The sequence below is a fragment of the Halyomorpha halys genome, unplaced genomic scaffold (assembly GCF_000696795.3).
Source record: "Halyomorpha halys isolate HHAL.00 unplaced genomic scaffold, Hhal_1.1 Scaffold33.1, whole genome shotgun sequence".
NCBI classification, from domain to species: domain Eukaryota; kingdom Metazoa; phylum Arthropoda; class Insecta; order Hemiptera; family Pentatomidae; genus Halyomorpha; species Halyomorpha halys.
In genome coordinates this window covers 1,106,804-1,129,045 of record NW_027109698.1, presented here as the reverse complement: position 1 = coordinate 1,129,045, position 22,242 = coordinate 1,106,804, and the positions used below count along the sequence as shown (strand labels likewise).

At 28.8% G+C, this 22,242-nt stretch overlaps 2 protein-coding genes and 1 long non-coding RNA gene across 4 annotated transcripts; 1 reads left to right on the top strand and 2 right to left on the bottom strand.

Annotated features, from left to right (window-relative positions):
- Window positions 1-1,645: 1,645 nt before the first annotated feature.
- LOC106685572 (trithorax group protein osa) lies at window positions 1,646-16,007 on the bottom strand. Of its 2 annotated transcripts, none has more exons than XM_014428334.2 (8): window positions 15,145-16,007; window positions 14,032-14,134; window positions 11,450-11,703; window positions 10,111-10,260; window positions 7,093-7,294; window positions 5,484-5,658; window positions 4,418-4,842; window positions 1,646-3,406 (listed from the first exon to the last, which is right to left on the bottom strand). In XM_014428334.2, exons 1-8 carry the CDS (start codon window positions 15,718-15,720, stop codon window positions 3,330-3,332), a joined length of 1,962 nt encoding a protein of 653 aa, XP_014283820.1. In that variant the 5' UTR covers window positions 15,721-16,007; the 3' UTR covers window positions 1,646-3,329. The 2 variants fall into 2 exon arrangements, with proteins under 2 accessions (XP_014283820.1, XP_014283828.1); XM_014428342.2 differs by having other exon boundaries at window positions 11,450-11,688; window positions 15,145-16,006.
- Window positions 16,008-16,104: 97 nt separating this feature from the next.
- Window positions 16,105-17,151, top strand: EMC4 (ER membrane protein complex subunit 4). The gene is made up of 4 exons (XM_014428369.3): window positions 16,105-16,312; window positions 16,381-16,531; window positions 16,601-16,718; window positions 16,791-17,151. Exons 1-4 carry the CDS (start codon window positions 16,248-16,250, stop codon window positions 16,985-16,987), a joined length of 531 nt encoding a protein of 176 aa, XP_014283855.1. The 5' UTR covers window positions 16,105-16,247; the 3' UTR covers window positions 16,988-17,151.
- LOC106685599 (uncharacterized) lies at window positions 16,990-22,154 on the bottom strand. Its single transcript, XR_002945780.2, has 3 exons — window positions 22,016-22,154; window positions 21,895-21,948; window positions 16,990-17,256 (listed from the first exon to the last, which is right to left on the bottom strand). It is a non-coding gene; the product is annotated as an uncharacterized lncRNA (long non-coding RNA).
- Between the last annotated feature and the right edge of the window lie 88 nt (window positions 22,155-22,242).

The following is a 22,242-nucleotide window of genomic DNA, read 5'->3' as shown; positions in this document are numbered from 1 at the left end:
TATTTTCAAATACTGCATTTTTCAATTGCTACTTTTGTTGTGGGGATGCGATACAGGAATTGAGCCTTTTCATTTACAGAAGCTATCCCATACATATTACAGTCTAATATGTTTTTTGGTTCAGAATTTTCTTATTTGTATCAATACCGGCTAGATATCTATAATTTATACAACAAAATTGTTAACAGTGATAATTAATAAAAGTGCTCATACTTCATAAAAAATATTACTATTTAAATGTTGAAAGCATGTTAAGGATTCAAAACAACATAAGTTAGAAAATCTAACCTTATAAAAATACTCATCCCTGCATACCACTCAGAAAATTGGAAGCTTTAACATAAACTCATAATAGGCAAAAGTGTTTTATGAACTTGGTTTCATCAGGTTCATTCTTATCTTTATGGATGGTCAGAACCACTGCTCCTCCTTAATACTTAAACTAAATTTGTATTTCATAATTAAGAAACATTTAAAAAAACAATATTCTGGTGCCACTACTAACCTTATCATGGTATACCTTGGCTTTTTGATTACGATACTATCCTATCACTGCATGAACGCTTTTAACTAAAGCAGTAAAGTTAGATAATAAATCTCTAGAGTTACTTACTTTCAACAGAGCTTCTAGGTATGGCATGGAATTCTACAGTTGAGGGAAGCTGAAAGTGAAAAAAGCAATGGATTGCACCTCCTTTGTGGCGCAAACACATATCAAGATTTGGATAAAAACTGAGATCCATTTGTACTATACTGCCATTAAAACTGTTTCTCAGAGTGTAAAAAATTGAATTCATTAAGGTCTAACTGGCATAGTGGATGAAGAGGGCACCATAAGTTGATGGGTTGTTTAGGACCACTTATTGGTTATAAGGAAAATTTATTTTTTTGTTTAAAAAGTAAAAACTTTCTTTTCTAAAATGATTAACAAAAGAAAAAACATGTGAAACCAAAAGTTTGCTATACCCTTTGCACTCAAGGGCTCCATAGCGAACCCATTTAAAATTTGTCTTTTGGGCAAAAAATATTTCGCTTTTGGTGAAAAATGTTGCAGCTTGCGGAATATTATGCTCATAATATGAATGAAAAAAAACTTTGAGTGCAAAGGGTTAAACTTAGATGAACGGGATATAATATGATAAGAATAAAGTTGACAAGGTTAAATGTCGACAATCTTGGTGACATCAGTCCTTGTTATATAATAGTCCTAATCACAATTAAATTTTTAAATAACAAAATAACCAAAAGTTAATTCCAACACAATACTATTCTTGAAACATAATGAATAAAATAAGTTATAATAAAAATTAAAATATTCTTTAATGTATCAAAGAAAGAAACTTGAAATCAGCTAAAATTGAAGAATTTAAATACTTTCTATGAATTTTCATTCTCTTTGTAAGTGAAAATTTACTGTTTCTAATACTTCTGGCATTTGTAGTTGTTTGCAGTATTTTTATAAACTAGAAAACTAGTTTTTGCTATAATTTTTTTTTTTACCTTTTCAACTTACATCAATATAAACAACCAAAAATTACAAATTAATATTAAATATTTATATTAAAATTAAAACTTAAAAGAAACAGTTCATGAGAGGAATTATCCTTATTAAATACGGAATTGTGGGAAAGAAAAATACAATTAATCGTGTTTTTGGGTTTTTATTTTAAATATTTTTCTTAAAGTACACAAAGGTAAAATACTCTTAAATTCACACGTTATAACTTAACAATTGCATTATCGCGACTCAGATATTATATATATATAATGTATATATATATTTCATATAGAAGTCTATATACACAAATTTATTTAATTTAAATATTTACATATGACTTGAACACAGAAAAAGGTCACTAATTTTAGCCATATAAACTCTGTCTCTATGCATGATTATTTCAAGTTCTTAACTAGTGTTTAAGCAACTACTATAAATTTTAGTCATTCAATTATTTCATATCTTAACAAAATTATTATTCTTCCAATTCTTTCTGAAATGATTGATCATTCTGAATAAACAATTCTGTTTTCATTTTTTCTCAAGATTGAAATATAAAAAAATAAGTAAAAAAATTAATTTATTATGAAACTTGAGGAGGCTGAGTCTCAATTTCATACATACTGTTTTCAACACGTGATTATAATGAATTTTTTTTTATTTAAATATTTTTTTGTTTTTTTTTAGCCTATACACAATAAGAAATATCTCCTATCTGATAAGAATAACAGGATTGTTATTTAGCACAAATTAAAAAAAAAAAAAAACACACGATGTGAGCGGCAACTTCTTTTAAGTACCTTGTTAAGATCTTTCACATTTCACTTGGTTAATAAGGGAACCATAAATAATTATGTTACAAAAATTTAAAATTTCACAAATCAACAGAGTTGAGGCAGCAGTAAAGCAAATTAACATTAAATCGAATGCAACAGAAAAATAATTTTACAGAAGCAAATATAACAATATAACATTAACTATTAGTCTTTCCCTCGTCTTATCAATATCATAAATAGCCAGTACGTAAAGTACATGATCAAAAAGATATGCAATATTTTTACAGAATTGATTTCTGATTTTTAGTCTCTCGACATCATCGTTAACAGAGCTTAGACAGCAATGGTTCAAATATAATACATGTAATTAATACAAATAAGGAAAAAATAAAATAAAATATACAGTAACTAATAAATTATCATAAAAGTTGATCATTAGTCTTTCCCTCTTTTTACATATTATCATAAATAACGAGCACAAAAAGTACCCAGTTCTATGCTAGGCCTCTGTCTGATGACAGGTTGCAATTTGGTAAAACAAAAAAAAAAATTACCTACTGGCAGCAGAGATCTATTCTTTTCGACCCACCCCATTAACCTAACAAATCGAGATAACAATGAGAAACGCCTTTAAAAAGAAGTTTTCCCTAATAACAAATTAAAATGATTTCAAAACACAACAATTTTTTTTTTTACAATTCCACATTTTATAATACAGATAATTCTCATTTATATAACGCATCAACAACAAACGTTGACAGCTTTGAGAAATACAAAAACCGTCTTATCAATAAGGAACTCCTATTTAAAACAGAAGATGGGTTAATGTTTAATATCATTTGGTGTTTACCGAAAAGGTATATAAGCCTAGGAGAGGATATATCACACTTTGTATACAACTTCATGGGAATTCATTCACGAGTTAAACCGTGACCAAAACAGATCATCAATTAGAATGAGTGCTTATCGTATTTATAAATATTTAAATATATTTATTTATATATACCTATTTATATAAATTACAACGTGGGTTATGTACAGAGATTGGTTGGGGGTCACTTATCGGTAGGAACATGTTGCTCGACTCCACTTGTTTTTTGGTAACCCCCACTGTAGTCCAACCTATACTGACCTGAAAAATAAAAAAATATAAATACATAAAGAAAGCAATAAAAAAGGAGCCATTAGGATTTAAAAACAAAATTTGCCTCATGAAACTGGGCTCTAAAATGTGGAATAACACAATTTTAAAAAACCCAATATATAATTATTTTCTATGTAGTACTATGATTAAAAAACAAATAAAAAAAACACCAGCAATATACAAAAAATAATCATTCGACAAAATTATTATAAATAATGAGTTATTAGGGAAGGGATAAAAGTAACGAAACAAAAATAATTTGCAAAAAAAAAAAAAAAAGATAAAATATATATAAAAGATTTGAGTTTGCTTAATCCAAACAGATTCTGGTCAGTAAAATAAACCAAAACCTAAGTTAAGTGAATTATTTCCTCGTTATGCTTTATAATAAAGCTGTATAACAGGCCATTCCAAAGGATAACCCAAAACTATGGCCAAAAATCAAAATGACCCTATCTTTGGCATTAATTTAATCCTTTTTCTTTTCGTTTAATAATTCTTCGTTTCCTGGATTTTATTTTAGGACTAAAGCACAAATCAAAGTCATGGGGTAAACATTTATGAATAATATTGTCTCTTTTCTATAGGTCTAATTTCTGTTTTTAAATTGTTTTACCTTTTCTCCAAAAGTATTACTCCTACCAATTTTTTAAATATAGATATAAACTCCTAATTAATATACTGATACTCAACTATACTAGTCCATTTATCTTCTCCTTAATTAAAAAAATTTTTTTTTGGAACTAATTAAGAAATAAACATAATAGAAGTCCCAGGGATACTGATGCAAGCTACAGATAGGAAGGGGACAAAGTTATGCTTTTAGGTTAATCGTTTATATCCCAGAAACCGTTTATTTGAGTATTTTTTATAACTTATTTTTTTCTTTTTGTTGATAATTTAATATTTTATAATATCCACAACAAAACCATCAATAATTGGGAAAGCAGGTAAAATGATAAATAAACTAACTACATTTAAAATTTAAAAAATAAATACCTAGTTTGGTCACTTCTTCTATTGTTGCTTCAGGACAGTCTATAGCAGAATGACTCTGCGATCCACAATTATAACATGAAATGGGAGGAGGTTGATGAGGTTTAGATGGAACCTGCGGCTGCTGCTGTTGCTGCTGTGGAGGAGGTGGCTGTTGTAAGACCTGACTTCCTTGCGGTATGCTATAACCAGCGAGAGGGAAGCCTCCTGGAGGTGGTGGGTAAGTATATACAAGTTCGCCATTAGGCTGCTGAAATGGTGCATACGGTCTCATGAAACCTGCTGCACCTCCACCGGGGAAACCACCTGGGTAGGGTGTCCTTACATACTGATGAGGCAGATATCCATGGGGCGGGTAAAATCCACTAGTAGCTGGATCAGCATTTCCATTACCACCAGCACCATTTGACATGTTTACTTCTCTCCGCCTAAAATTAGAAGGAAAAAATAATTAAAATCTCTTTTATATATGTACAATATACTTTGAAATGTCTATCAACCTCAAATGCCAAATAAAACTATAATTTAATAAACAATAATACCACTTAACTTGTTGAATCAGAAATGTTCTTTGAGTGTTTTAAGATATATAATAATGATAAAAATGAAATAAAACCTAAAACTAATATACATAGCTTTAAAAGAGTAAACATTTATTCTCCATATTAAACCAAAATTTTGATATTTAAATTATCATAATCAACTAGAGGTCAATTGTTTGACTTAACGCGGCAAAAAATAAAAGGAGTAAGCAATTTGAAATGCTATTAAAAAGTCCAAAATCTGATTTACTAAGTAGAAGTAATAATAGAGCAACTCAACTTAATGTAATCATATCTAGTAATTATAAATAGGACCTATAAAAAAAATACTGAATTAAAAAATTAAATGATCCTTAACTATATAATGTTGATATATAAATATATAATATAAATATAATCTAGATTTTAACCATAATCCATCACTTCTAGATATTAAGTAAAATAAACAAATAAAAATGAGCCAATAATGCTGAGAAAAATTGACAGTAATTTCAATAACCAACATTGTTACATGCTATAATTAATACCTGGAATCTGGATGGGGTCCCCTTGCTCTGGGCACAGCAGGACGACCAGGAGGATGGTGCCTACTTCTTCCTCGACCACCTCCTCTTCTTTCTTCAGTTCCTCCTCCTCCTCCACCACCACCACCACTTCCTCCTCCTCCTCCGACTAGGCGTTCATCCTGAACTACACCTTCAACTTAGAAAAGAAAAAAACAACATATATAATCTATATTTACTAAACAACAAGTACAAATAAATTTCAATACCATGTTTTTTTTTTGTTGTTTTTTTAAAATCCAATAAATCTATTTACATGAAAAATTTATATTATCTTCATAACACGAACTCTGTCATAAAAATAACTATTAATCCTCCTGTTTACGTGGCCTTTTGTAAAGAGGCTAATTTGTTAATTACAAAAGTTTCAAACTGGTTCTAGAAACGCACAATCCATTTGAAATAAGAAAGAACTACTACAAATATGAACACTAGTATTTCTGGATTATTTTCTCTATTTAAGTGGTCAATACCCATGAAAAAGTAAGTAAGGCAAAGGTAAGAAAACTTAAGTGCCTACTTTTATTATTGCAGATCGCGGATAGAAGCACAGAAGGAATAATCCCAGTTTTGTATTAAGTTAAGGCTTTTAATGAGTATGAAGTAGAAAGAAAATGATTAAAGTTGAGAGATGACGATCTAATCCAGCATGAAAGTATGATACAAATTTACAGGATCACAGCATGAAGGACAAAAAAAAAATTTAAAATAAATTAATCCACACACTATCCATTTGACTATGATTATGGAAAGAATATATATGAAATATCGGCAATGTAATCTTAGCTACCTTTTCAAATAAATGATTTAATTTTTGGGAGTATAAAAATATCACTAACTAAGTGAGAAGCAAATAAATATTTTAGACAAAATATGTGTTTAAATAACTTCTTTCATAACAAAAATGATGAATTTAATGGATGATGATCATCCTTCAGAAACAGAAGTAAATTTTATTTAAAATAAAAAGCCAGAGTGGTCAGGCATGTTAAGTTGATTGATTGTCTCACAATTGGTTCGAATCTAGCATAGACAGATTAGAAGTTATTTCATGGTGGAGCCCCAGAATAAATCTTGACCTTCTTCCTCTGACTAGAATAGGTGTAGAAAACCCAACCCAAAAATTAATGTTCAAAAAGTGAACAGGTATCAAAGCCCCTAAAGTTGTTAAACTATCTTCTTGTAGACCCTAGGATAAGGTTTTTAATACATTCATCATACAGTTTTATGATAAAAAGTAAGAATTCAATTACCATAGAATCATATTCAAATATAATAAAATGGTGTTTTCAATCTAATATTAAGATACTACTATTATTATTATTTATCAAATATAGTATCACTATACAATAATATAGTATCATTAAGACAAGTTGTGTTAACAAGATACTTGGAACTAAATCACCCTGTTTAGTACTGTGATTTAAAGATAAAAATTAAATAAAGCATCAATAAATTAGAAAGCAATGACTTTATAAAATCATATGATCATATACGGATCAATTTATGTACATATTTATATAAATATATATATTTATGAATACATATGTTTTGTAACACAAAAAGACCTTACCATGAGGAGGAGGAGTACCAGGTGAAGATTCATCAGATGAACTTGGCTCTGATATCCTCATCTGCCTGAAGTCAAGCTGCTGATGCGGTACTGGGTAAAAAGGTTGGTATTTTCTAGTAGTAGCTGGAATAGTATAACACGATAATACTCCAGCTGGATACAATGTCATAGGTTCAGCTGGATATCGCCTGATTGTTTGTGTCTAAAAAAAAAAATTATTAATTAATAATTAAATTAATTATAAATTAATAATTATTAAGCAAAAATACATTAAAACTGCACTCAATAAGTTAGCAAAGAACACCATATTTCATTCATGGAATTAAAAATAATAAGATATTGAAATACATGTATATATTATATCCTTTTTAATGATAAAAAGTTTTTTTTTATGTATAGGTGGTTTTAGTTACATTTTATTTTATGTATCAATGTTAATATTTGTTGATTTTCTTTCATTAAACCAAAAAGCAAGCTAACCAATTTCATCATTCAGAAGTTATGGAGACCAAAACAAAGTTGTTTCAAATATTCCAAGATGGCGGCATGCATCCTTCCGAAGTTTGTGGAATTACTGCTATGCTGAGTGGGTGGATTAGAATTTTTTTTAACTTTTGTTGTTTCTCTACCACAATTATATTACAAATTAATCAAAGAAGAAAGACTATAACAATATTCAATGAAGTATTTACATGGTGAATCATTATAAATGAATTAGAGCAGTTGTGCTACAATTGATGTTTGCATCTACTATCAAACAATGACACTTGTTGTTTAGGCACAGCAGAGAGATGACGTCTCCTGGGTGCTGTCCATCCTTCGTTCACGGTCAGTGTTAGATAAATAGAAAGAAGACATCAAGAGTCAGCAGTCATTCAAAAAGAGATGTCATTAAAGAAAGTGAAGTAACTTTTTATTCGGATCACAAGTGGATAGGAAGAATAATAATAAATGATTGGTTAGTTTCCTCTACGTAGGATTTAATTATATTGGTGAAAGTAGCTATTAATTTAGTTAAGTATCATCGTGTTCTGATTTTCTGGAAAACCCCCCGTCCTGAGATAAGAGTCAATAATGTTATATGATTTAAAATAAAATTCTCATATCTGTTTTATATTAAATCTTTCCCTTTAACCTTGTAATCATCAAAGCTATATTTTAGATCTAAGAATAAATAAAAACTATTAAATTTTCTATGAATTTGGTGAATGACACAAATCTTCCTTGTTTAATTGTAATAATTTATTTCATATACATCAACAACAACGTTTCAGGAATATCTCCTATCTTCAGGTTGTTGGTACACAGTCATGTTGCAACATAAATCGAATGCTGCAACATGACTGTGTAACAACAACCTGAAGATGGGAGATATTCCCGAAACGTTGTTGTTGATGTATATGAAATAAATTATTACAATTAAACAAGGAAGATTTGTGTCATTCACCAAATTCATATTAAATCTATAAACTCTTCCAGTAGAAGATAATTAATTTATTAAATTTTCTTTTATATATTTTAAAACATATAGAATATTACAATCAATATTATATATATAGTAATACCCTCTTTTTGTGTAAATAGTATATTTTTATGTATAAAGGGTTTTTAATATGTTTTTATTCAATGTATCGGTTCAATACTGTTCATTTGCTTTGTTAAACCAAAAAGAAAACAAAATAATTTTGTTCAGTCAAATGTGGAGTGGAAAGATCGTTATTCAAAAACATAGAAGATGTCAGCACGTATCTTGCTAAAAGTTCGTTGAATCACGGCCATGCTGAGCAAATTCAAATATTATAAAAACTTTATTTACCTTCCTATCATAATGGAAATTACAACACATTTAAGAAAAAATAGAAGTTAAGAATAAGTATTAAAGAAAATTATTCATAAAGGAAATCATAGAAAAAAACTCAATCATAGTGCTACAATCGATGTTGAGAACTAACACCAAGAGAAGGGGAAGGAAGAAAACTTGGTTTTTGGAACATTTGTTGCCTTGGCGGGAGATGGATGACATCGCCTTGAGGCAAGATGTCCTGTAGATCCCTTAGCTACTCTCAGTGACAGACATCTTGAAAAAACAAGACATCAAAAAGTCATCCAAGAAGAAAAAGGGACTCTTTGTTTTAGATCGCCTGGTGAGATGACGTCTCCTGAGAGCGGATGTGAAGAGAATCTTTTGTTGACCTTTAGAAATATCATTTTGGGAAAGAAGGCAAACTGTTTTGTTTACAGTTAGTGAGTGTCTGTTGAGATGAAGACATAGAGTAATTCGTTAGTGTTGCTCAAAATAGAATTGAAGCAAATTTGTTAAGGTAGCAAATAAATAATTTAATTCCGTGTCATTAGTAGGTGTATGTATGTTCTGATTGCCTAAAAACCGGCCTGAGAATTTATTTTTTAAGATTTGTCACTCAAATTGAACAACTTTTAAACATAATGAATCACTAAATTTGCCCATAAATAATGATAAATAATAAACAAAATACAATGTATTTCTACTTTCCCTTATTATAAATTATTTTGGTTTGCTGAAACAATATATTTGTTATTTTACTTCTTAAAATGTGGAGCAAATTAAGTATTTCATTATGTATTTTTTCATATTTTGTTAGAAATACTGCCCAGGTGAAGTTTAGAATATCCAACATACAAATAGAAAATCAAGATGAAAGGCCATATTTATTTAAAATTTCACCCTCCAAAAGGCAGTAATTAATAATAATTAACTATTTATTGATTAATATTTAAATTAGCAGAATTGAAAAGCTCATAATTTATTTCCTTAACACAAAATTTATAATTGCATTGCATTCATCGCCATATTGAAAATTTCTAACTAATTAGTCATTAAAACTAATATAACCACAAAAAATTTACACAGTGCAATAACACAGACACAGTAAAGAGCAGTTTAATATCATGACAAATCTACAATTAATTTTATATGAACAACTTTTATCAATTACTAACTTCTCTTATGCTCTAAAGGGAAAAAAATCAATAAGATACCTGTTCTAGATCAGAAGGTGGCTCAATCTTCTTCTTGATATCAGAAGATCCGATACCATTTGTCTGGCGATTAAGAATGGCTCTAAGCTGAGCAACCGCATCAGGACCAAGTCCCATCTCCCTCAAGTCACCATCTCCCATCCGTGATAACTAAAAATGTTCAAATATTCTTAACAAAGCATACATCAACAATACATATGACTAGCTCAGTTATAAACATGGCCAGGTCCATTTTTTTTTCCACAAAATGAGATAGACCCTGTTCCCATCATGTAGTTTAATTCTCTACCCAATAATACAGCTCATTCATTTAAAAAATGGCTGAATGTATTCTAACATGTATACACTATTACAAAAAAAAAAAAAAAAAAGGCAAGGTTTGGTAGAGTCAATCACAGTAATGTTTTGGACCACATGACTACAAAAAACTTCCCTAAACCTTCAGTTGAGTGTTTAGTATTGTATTTTAGCTGGGATAAAATATTTTTTTTTTTTCGATTACCTGAAAACTGTAGCTAAGTGAACCTGACCAAATTTGTAACAAAGCTACTCATGGATAGCTTACATACTTCATTTCTCTAGTCCATATTCTAGTTGGATATAATAACCCGATCACTTTCAAAACATAAGTCAGGTGATTCTGACTTATTGTTTTTTAATATATTGTTTGGATTTGGATTAAAAATCTAAATTTGAGACTTCTACAGATGACTGAAAACTTAATTTATTCAAGAAACACCTTAAAATTGTTTATTCCTTATTCAGTACATTGGAAACTATCTACAGCATGAAAAAAATTATGCACAAATCTAGGATAATGCCAAAATTAACTAAAAATATTTTTTTAAGCTGCTCTGGATAATATTATTACACATTTTTGACAGCCTACATTCATCATAATGTACCATCTTGAGAAAAATATTATATCTCAAGAACTAGCAAAAACCATTAGTACTCAAAATAAAGCTTAATAAATTCATTCTAATGTAGTTTATAGTAATATTTTTCATAGGAGCAGCAGTTTTCCGACTATTTGCCAAAATAAAGTCAAAAATTGGCGATTTTTTTTTTTTTATTAGAAAGAACTGTATCTCAGATTTTATAATTTTTTTAAAACAAATTTGCTCTACTCTAAAAAAGGTATACTTAAAGTTTTGGCAAAAGAATGTGTAAGTTTTATTATTAGATTATAAAAAGTACCAACAAATGATTCTTGAGACAAAGTAAAGTCGTTTTAAGTAACCGAACATGAATTGGCTAAAGATTTTTTCTTTTTTTAATATTTAATTGAAAACTGTTACAAAGAATAATAGCACACATGCCAGATAACAACTTATACCTGCTCATAAGAGAACGGACTAAGAGATGTGGCAAAAGCGGGCAGCTCTTTAGATATGGATTCCCTTAGCTGATCTGATGAAAGTGGTGGATGTGGCACACGAGGAGGAGGAAATTTCACCCGTGATGGAGGAGGTGATCCAGAATTTGGCGAGGAATTCCGAGACAATGGAGAATCTTGAGTGGGTATAACACACCAAGGGAATGACACAGGATACCCTGCCACAGTTGTGCCATCTCCTGTAAAATATAAAACTTCAAATGCCTCACTAACTAAATATGTAATCTAAATAAACAGTTAATGTAAATGATATAAACACGCTAGTTTAAAAAATATCTATTGGAAGATCCAATTTTTCAATTTGATGTTATCTATAATTGATCGATATTTTCAAGATTATTCGCCAAAACATTAATAACTAGAATTTTTTAGAAAGCTTTTTCAGTAGTAGAAGTAGCGAATAACTTTAATTTTTATTTTCATCAGAATATACAATACATCACTTAAATTATGAAGGTTTTGGTTTCTGTAATAATTCTAATAAAATGACAAAGTCATTACAGATTATTTTTACTCTCTATAACCTATATATTATCTGTGTATTGCTAGGAATAGAATTATTATAGCAAAATAATTTAATAAGATTTGTTGTAATTAATAAAAAGGCAAAATATTTTAACATGGCATCTTGATTATCTTCTAGGAAAGTAAAACATGATCAAGAGTGAGATAAGTATATTTAATAAGAGACAAGAAGTCAACAAGTTTCATAAAACTAGTTTACTTTAATTTAATATATTATTAATTCACTATTATCAAAATTCAAGCCACTTAGTTGGCCAAATATAAAGCCAAAACTACATTAGATAGCAGATAAAGTCATTTACCTTTCCTGTTTCTTTTATGTTAAGCAGAAAACACAATCAGATTGTAAAGATTTAAAGAGGACAGGCAACAAGGATAGTAATTTGATTTAAAAAGACATAAAACTGTTGATGTAGATAAAATGGAGTGTTTTAAAAATATCATAAAAAGAAACTATTCTTTAATGATGTCATTGCTTATTTTTGATATAAATTTAACTTTAAGATGGGTAAGAAAGTGTTTCAAAAGCATTTAATTTGGAAACCATTCCTCAATAATCCTACAATTTAGTTTTGATAGAAATTTAAATTTAAACTAAGCAAGACTGTTTCAAAAGCATCAAATTTAAAAATATTCTTTAATAATTCAATTGTTTAATTTTTATATAAATTTAAATATTATTGGATTCACAATTCCACGGAGAAAGGAATCTCACTCACAGTTTTTACTTTTATACCATAACTTTAAAAAAAGTTATTTTAAAATAGGTTTTAAAACTCTGAAAGTGGACGAGATGAGATAAATCAGGTTTTAAAGATTTCAACACAAGATATCAAGACCAGGCAGGAATATTCCAGAGGAACATATTTATAATGTTTGTTTTCACCAAAAATGCTCATAACTTTCATTCAGAGAAGTTTCAAGCATTAGTAAACTAAGTTTTGAAAATCAAGGGATAGTTTACACAGGTAGAGCTGTAAATAATGCTATTATCTACTAATCAGTATTTTCAAATTATATCAATTTTTTTTTCACATAATTCTGAAAAACACCCACTGATTACTCCAACTTTACCATCATAGTTAAAACAGTTAATAATACTACCATTGTGTTAAGCTACTGACAAATTCAATTGGCCTTACCTCTTTCAAGAGATTTATGGCTGATTGTATTTTTAACACTATAAATTAACTAAAAAATTGAATAAAGTTATGGCAACTTAAGCACTGTATTATAGGTTTATAGGTTCATATATTGTTTAAATGGTCATTTTGAACCATTCAAAAATAAAAAAGTGAGAACAACTACTTTTTATCAATACATTTCCCATTCAAAATGAGTGTCCACAAATCTTTAACACATATATTTGGAGACATTGTAGGGCTGATTGCAGCTATGAAGTACTACTGAAATTCAATGAATATATATATATATGTATGTGTATATATATATATATAAATATACACACACAATCACACACACATATACATATACTTATACACTTAGTAGAGAAATTTCATTTATCGCAGTTTATTGAAACATCTAGAACTGAATTATAGTGATTAGAGTGATTTCAATGAACAATTGCAATTTACTTTAAATTTTAGAAGTGGTGATACAATTAACAACTGATTATTTTTAAAAAAAAACAGACCCTACAATAATTGGAATATAGAATTTTAAATTGAGTATACAATATTTCCATTAGTACCATATTAGTTAAATAATAATCTTTGTAACACAAAGAAATCCTCAATCTGACTCGAAAAATTAATATTTTCGAATTTATAAATCCTTAACTCCACGAACTTATAGCAGAGGCATTAACAATACTATTTTCAATTAACCACAGAATGAATGTAAATTATAACTTGAAAAATTGCGATATAATGATTTCCTTTACTTAAACTTTATCTAACAACTATTATACATTAAAACTAAGTATTGAATAAGTTATAAATAAAATATTATACGTCTATTTAAAAATATATATATACCTCCAAAATGGTGGGGATTAGGAGCAATTGGAGGGCACTGCCCAGGGTTGGTAGTAACTCCAATTAGGTGATCATCATAGGTAACACAAGTGTGATGATAACCCTACAAAATAAATAAAAATAAATATTTACAACTCTTTATGTTTTTCTAATTTTCACTGATGTTGAATTTAATCAGAGTAAAATAGAAATAAAAAAGTTAAATATAAAAACATTTAAGTGTAAAAAAAACAAAACACAATGCTTCCTTTTATGGTCTATAGAAAAATAATGAAATTGTTGAACTGTGACAACATAATTGTACTGAGAAAACCTTAACAGCAGAAAAAAAAAAATCTTCATGGAACAATATAAAAAAAACTGATACATATATAAAATGAAATTAAATGTCAGAGGAAATTTGAAACTATACAAACTTGTTTAAATATTTTAAGGAGAAATTGCCAGACAACTATACAGACAACGGTTACTAGATTAAACGAGTAAATAGAATGATTTTGCAATAAAAGAAAATTGAAGATACAAAAAAGGTTAATTAATCATATCACATGCATATAAGGAAGACGAATAAAAGAATCAGTGAAGAATAAGCAACAAAATAAATGAAGGATAAAAGAAGTATTGCTCATTAATCTGGTTAAATACCATAAACATGATATGGCAATCATAGTTAAAAAAGTTTCTTGTCAAAAACCCAAAAAAGGACAATAGGCGAAAGATGAACAGTGAAAAAGATTCATATTTCTTCACAAAAAAAATAATGAAATAAGAAAATATAAATGGGTTTTTAAGAAAGTTCATAATCGTGAAATTATAATCAGTATCTAAAAATTGGTATTGTTAGCAGGCAAAGTATTAACAACTTTTAAGGCTTCAAAAAAATATCTAGAGTTGGAAATGCTAATATTACCATAGAATAAGATAATACTAGTAGTATCTCAAATTAAATCAACTAAATTCTCAAAATACATTCATTATAGAACAATCATAACAGAGAAATAAAATAATCCATAAATATTATACATAGTGTTTATCCCAGAAATATTTATTTAAAGATTCACTGCATATACACATAGAATAATCATTGAATAATATTCTTGACCAAACTTATACCTGAATTGGGGGAGGAGGCTTATCCAAAACATTTTCCTGCGAATTCCCAGAAACAAAATTAGATTTATTTCTATTGGCAGTCTGAACACATATTCTACGTTCTTCCTCTTGAAGTTGACTGTAGACTTTTTCTAGGTTCAATTTCTGTTCATATGAGAATCCAGGGTGATTTATAGCTAAGGTATATATAAGAAGAAGATCATCTAGGACTGATTCATCATTACAGTTCTTTAATACATTATGAATATCTTCATTCTTTGTCAAAATTTTATAAATGCTATTAGAGCAGGCATAATTACATGAATGTAAAAGTGACACATATACAGCTAATTTAGTCCTAACCTGCTGATTACTCAAACATAGCAAATCTGGTGAACTTAAATCAGATAAGTTATTAGCTTCATTCTCTGATTGCCTTAACTCGTGGAAATCTCGTTTTCCCAGGTGCTCCAAGCATGTGCCAAGAAACCGTAGTTCAAAGGGGAGACACAAATTCAACAATGTGCACATTACATCTGTACGCTTATAACTTTTTAAACCTTTAAACCATGTAACAACATCTTTTTTACAAACCATTGCCAGAAATCATTGATGTTAAATAACAATCAAAATCCTTCTTTTATCCCTTATCAATTAGCCCCACTGTCGCAGGACACTCCTGCTACACAGAGAACTTAACAGAACAACTATTTTCACCGCGTTAAAATAACATCAGAATAAACAGTTTAAAAACAGCGGCATTGTTTATAAAAACACTAAAAACACAAAATTAAAAATTCTTATTGTAATATTTGGCTATAGTAATTCTTTGACCAACTGACTCCTCAATGTAAAGGCCTTCTAGATCTAAAAGCCGTTCAATTCTCTAGCCCTCCCCTGAACCCACTCACTGTTAACTGGATACAGACTTCTTTCTATTATATACACACACGTTTTGTCTGTATTATTGACTTTTTTTTTTGTAATTAGTGAAAATAATTGTTTTTTAATATAATTCGTACTTAACATTACACTAAAAAGTTCTTTCCGAATTTAGGAATCTTACAACCGTAAGTTGCCTTACTGTATTTGTTATCATAACTAATTTATCCGGTTTGATAAAAATGTTGGTTACTGCTACTAGATCAAATAATCGAAAATCTAAGTGGTCCTTAGATTATAATACAAGGTAAATTATTAGCTCCTTACGTACTTATTTTGAATGAATTTGTTTTCTATACCATTGTTATTATCCAGGAATAAAACAGATAGGAATTCAGAAGTTGCTTCTCCTCCAGGTTATAATCCATCTCTAGTCCAAATCCATACAGAAACAAACAAAGAATCAGATCCTAATCATCTAATTATTAAAAAATCATGGGACCTTGCTTTAGGCCCTTTAAAACAGGTATAGAATTGTTTACCATTACATCTATAGTAATTTTCTGATTTTGTACTACTAATGGTTATTGTTTAGGTTCCCATGAATTTGTTCATAATGTACATGTCAGGAAATTCAATATCCATTTTTCCCATTATGATGGTTGGCATGTTGGTTATCAGGCCAGTTAAAGCCCTTTTCACCATGCAGCACAGTATGTTGACTAATTATTTTTTTGGTACCATTGTCTTTTACCTGAATTTTATTACTTTATATTTCTTTTCAGCATTCAAGATGATTGAAGGAAGCCATGCAGCGGGACAGAAATTTGTTTACTTCCTGGGCAATATTGTTAATATAGCTTTAGCGTTGTACAAATGTCAGTCTATGGGACTATTACCAACTCATGCTTCAGATTGGTTGGCGTTTGTTGAACCACAAACGCAACTTGAGTATTCTAGTGGGGGAATAACTTTAACATGAAGTAATTGTCTAATTTATTTTCATTTAAGTGCAACATAAAAAACATGAATGTATGATATGACAGTTGAACTGAACAACAAACATAAATTATGTAACATTATGTACAGTTTTTATTAAAAATTAAAATACAGGATATAAATATCTAGCTTGTACATTGATTATAACTATTTGTTTATTTTTTATTATTTCTTCCCATTTTCTTTTGCCACTTCTTCTAAATAGAGTTTAAACTTGTTTAAGAGAGTTGCTGGATCTTCTACTTTTTGAACCTGTAAAAATAAATAAATGTTAATTTAAAGTACAGATACTGAATCATTAATTTTTTTACACATACATCTGTTAAAGAATCTAGGTCATATACCATACATCACAGTAAATCAGGAAGAATTAATTTTTTATTGTATATCCTTCCCGACCAGACCCACCCCCCTAAGACCTTTAGTGAGTGATGGCCCTATATCACTTTTGAAATATTTGCTTAAAACAGGAAGAGGAGACTTAATGTAGTTAAATAGAGCAATACTTAAAAAACTCCTGAAATTGGAAAGCGGTGTGTTTCTTGTTGAGTATGTGTATAAAGGCAACACTTTTAACACCTAAGAATCTCTAAATATTTGATAATAGAGAAAAAAAAAGTGTCAATATTTTTCAAATATAAAAATTTTAATATATGAATGTATTATTATTCCTTAAATTTAGGATTATTGAGTGGCATCTAGCCATAGCTTTTCATTCAGAAACTACTGGGTCCAATGATGCAGCAGACCTTAGGGTGTCATACTAAAAGTATCTCTTTTGAAAGATGACAAAAGAATTTGTTTTTACTTCAACTTGAGTTAAAGAACTAAGGTACAAAGTCAAAAAATGAGTTTTTAAGATTCCATTTCATTAAAATGTAATAACATCCATAAATTTTATAAAAAATAACTTCAGTATGTCAATATTCGTCATAACTAAATTTCACAATTTTTTTTTTATTTTGTAGTAATAAACTATGTGGTAGTTGTTTTACACCACTCTCAGAGGTTAAAAAACGATTTTTGTACTTTTTCTTCAATAACTTCTTGATATTAACCTTAAGTTAAATTCATTCAACAGGGCCAGATTAAAGGTAAAAATGAAGTATGGGACTGTTTGCTAATGTGATGTATTTTAAAAAATAATAGCAAACATGTTCCTTTGTGCATTTTTAAATATGTTAATGAAGTGTAAAGTAGCCAATTTTCAAACAACCAGATGGTGTTAGAGAGCTAATTGTAAATTGCATCATTTTTATCTGAGAAATAAAGAGTATATATATTTTTTAAAGTTAAACTACATGGATTAGAAATTAAATTTGACTTTATTAAGCTAAATTGAGTAATGAAAAAAATCCTTGCACCTTGGCAGAAGTTTCATAGCACAACTGAAATGTGTACACATTAAGATTATTGCAGCCCATACTGCCTCTTCTTTGCAAACATGCAACCTCAATGCATCCTAGCCCAGATCCAGGGAAAGCAGGGTTCAAACTGCACAAATTACACCTGTAAGAATTAAGGTGTTCTGTTTCTATACTTTATTTCAAATAAATATTTTTTTACTTTGTTTTACTTCTATAAAGTAATGCCACTGCCTCATTTACGATAAAACAGAAGTATCGAAATCAAGAATACTTGGATTTTTCGCACATTCTTACTGTAGTAAAGTTAAGGATTTTTATTTAAAACAAAAATTAATATCTTTTATTTATTAAATTTTTAAATGAACATCTGCAACTACAACCTATGAAGAGTCAGAAATTAAGTACTTTGCAAGGAAGAATTGTTTCTTGAACAATAGTTGTGCAAGGAAGTGATATGTTTTAAATCATGCTCAATTGCCCTGTACCTACTTCATAGAGCATGGGATGACCCCTGAGGGCTCCTGAACCTGCAGGGTTGACTCATGACAACAGTAATGGAAATAATAATTAACTACCACAGCTAGGTCTAGTTTAAATTGGGTCTTTGGAGTTAGTACCGCAGGGTATTACTAACTGAGCTATTCTGCTCACCCAAATTTATATGTATAAGAGCTAAAAATAATGCTAATTAATTTTTCAGTAGGATGCATTAGTGTTTTTGAATATTTAAATAAACTATTACAAAAATAATAATACATTTGATGAAAACTAGAGTAAAAGCTGAGAAATTATGAACTTGAAGGAATGGTTTTTATTTATTTTGAATCATTTTTTTTTCTTTGTCGGTCTCAATGACAAGCTCAAAAATTAATGGCTTTATATAAAATTCCATTTTTTTTTTTGTACTCACTTAACAAAAAAAAACTTTGTATACATATGTGTAATCATCAATCAGGATCACAAGAGCAAAGACTATTTGGAGCATTAAAGGTTAAAAAATGTTAACACACAGTGGTCTCAAAAATAAATAAAAAATATTCACTAATTCAAAGTTCATCACAATGGTACATTAGTCAAAAATTCATGAGGGTGTACATTTAAAGAATCGGTGTCCAGAAAAAAGGTGAGCATTTTTTAATTTTTTTTTATATTTGTTAATTTTATTTAAATTTATAAAATAAGAAGTATCAAATAATAAAGAAGAATTTATCATGTATTGCTATTCATTCACAAACAAAATAAATAAAAACTAGAAACAAAAATGTGGCTTTTCATCATAGTCTGTTAAATATATCAAACTCATGCCACATTTTTATCAAAATTTTCTTCAAGACCCAAGACAATATGTTCACACTTCTCTGTTCTATTTAGTGCATTACAAATAATGTATCCAAAATGCTACTAGATTTTATATTTGCTCTTTCTAGTTCAAAATGAGGATTACTGATTTCAATCCTACTAAAATGTTTTTGAACAATAAATAAGTGAAAAATTCTCATAAAATTTAATTGTAAAAAATGAAACAGGGGTAAATATTGTGTTAAAAATTTCAGCAGGACAGAGAAAAACTCAGGATAACTATCTGGTACAACTTCTCAGCCAACGAAATGGAGTCAAAATTGCTGGGCGTACATAAAGGAGTAACTCATACAGATTCTCAAAATCATTGCAACTTCTTAGAAGATAAAAAAAAAAATTATTTAATTCTTTTTTTTCTTTTCACTAAATCTACAAGGAAAATCAAGTAGTGTGTTCTAATTACCAAAAATCTGTGTGGTAAGCGGAAATGTTGACAAAATATAAAACACATTTTTTGTAAAGGAAAACTGAGAGGAAGCAATCTTAACATTTTGGCTTGTAAAAGATAAAATATTGATAAATGAAGAAGTGCGTGGATAAGTTTCATCCGAAACCGAACTAATGAAATCATAGGAACCTCATAACTGGCTTACCTTACTCCAAGATGTCGATGAAACAAGATTAGATATGTGAACTGAAGTACAAATAAGATTGATTGTTCACAATAAAACTAATTATCAATTAAGTAAACTTAAAATAGCATAAATTAATGCTAATAATTTATCGTATTATATTAATTAATATAATTAGCAAAATTATATTTCGGACTTATGAATAGGCGATCACTAAAATAATGTGCTGGCCTGATACTAGTTAGGCAAAAAGTAACTACAATTAATTACCAATTATTATAATTTGAAATAGCAGAAATTATAATTATAAGTAATTTTAATTGATAAATCAGAATGACTATTTGAGATCAATTGCAATTAATAGTAACAATATCATTTATATTCAAGAAGTTATTTATATTAAAATAATTTATTTTTGACATGATTAGAAATACTAACATAAAATAAGGGTCATTATAAAAACTGAATTATAAATAACTCATTGGCACCTCTTGCTGTTCCTGCATATTTGAAAAAAAAATAATAAAGAAGATGGAAAATTTGAAAAAAGAAAAGGAATATTTAAGAATAATAACAATAAATTCTGTTTATAGAATTAACTAGCTTTAGTTTGTGACAAGCCCAAAACAATTAAACAGAATACAAGCAAAGTTAATGAATCACTAAAATAATTAATAAATAGTGATATAAAAGACTTTTAAATTAGTTTTTAAAAATACATTAACATTATTTTCAATGTGGAATAAATTTATCAGGAGAATATTGATGAAAAGTTCTTCAAAAAGAGTCTCCCTAACAGAACTTTAACTTAAATACACAGGAAGGTTTGGTGTCTGATGAAAATTGGTATCAGTACTTTAAAATGTTTGATAATGATGAAACTTGGTTCTCAGGTTTTTATGACCAAGTAAAAGTTCTTGAGAGATAAACCAGCTGCCTTACATGGGGAGAGGAGAGTTGAAGAAAACCATATAACAACCTGGCTGGTTCAGATAAAATATGGTACTCTTGTTTCTTAAAGGCCTACCAATGATTCTTTGAAGGCAAATCAATTCATCTTCCTTTAGAGTAAATCAGTTCATCTTCATTGTGGGTAGTTGTCAGTAATCTGGATTAGCTTATCCACTTTTGAAAACACTGAGCACATGCCCTTCTTAACTATAAAAACCTTAGAATTGATTTACTCTTATTTTCATTTGGGTTCACAAGCCCATGGCACCATTAACCTCTTGGGGGTGGACGAGTTGAGTGCAGTGTGATGAGGAGATTGTAATTGAAGTGCCCTTTCAGCCAGCATAGAGAAGACTGATACTGAATTCTTAGTATTTGAAATAATAGAAATAGTGCAGAAAAGAATAATACTAAATTTCTAAAATTCCAAAAGAAGCATGTATATGTATATATTAGAGTAGATAGCAATATACCTGGAATTTGCCTAACTTAAACATAATCAAATAACACAACTTGCTAGTTCTGAAATCCTCTAATTAATATGTATCTAAGCTTTTAATTAGAATTGAATCAAACAATTCTGTTACATAATTTAAAAAGTAAATCACAAGCCCCTACAGACAAGTAAAAAGCTTATTTACCTGATAATTTTGTGCTACATACATTCCAGTGTAAACTCCAGCTCCAAAAACCAACTAAAAACAAAAAACAATACATTTTTATCAAAATTTAAACTAATAACTGTGTTTAATTAATACTGACCAGTCCTCTAAGCATTATGGCTGTGCTAAAACTAGTCTTAAAATACTGAAAGAGACAGAAACATCCAAATGAAAATTTAAACCTGAAATTGGGAGTTTTAAAGAGAGGTTGCAATGTTTGTTACAATGTTGATCAGACCAGCTGTTTATATGAAGAAGAAAATTTGAGTTTTTAATAGTTCATACCGGGTTATTTTCTAGGTTTTCATTTTAATGATGAAATTAATT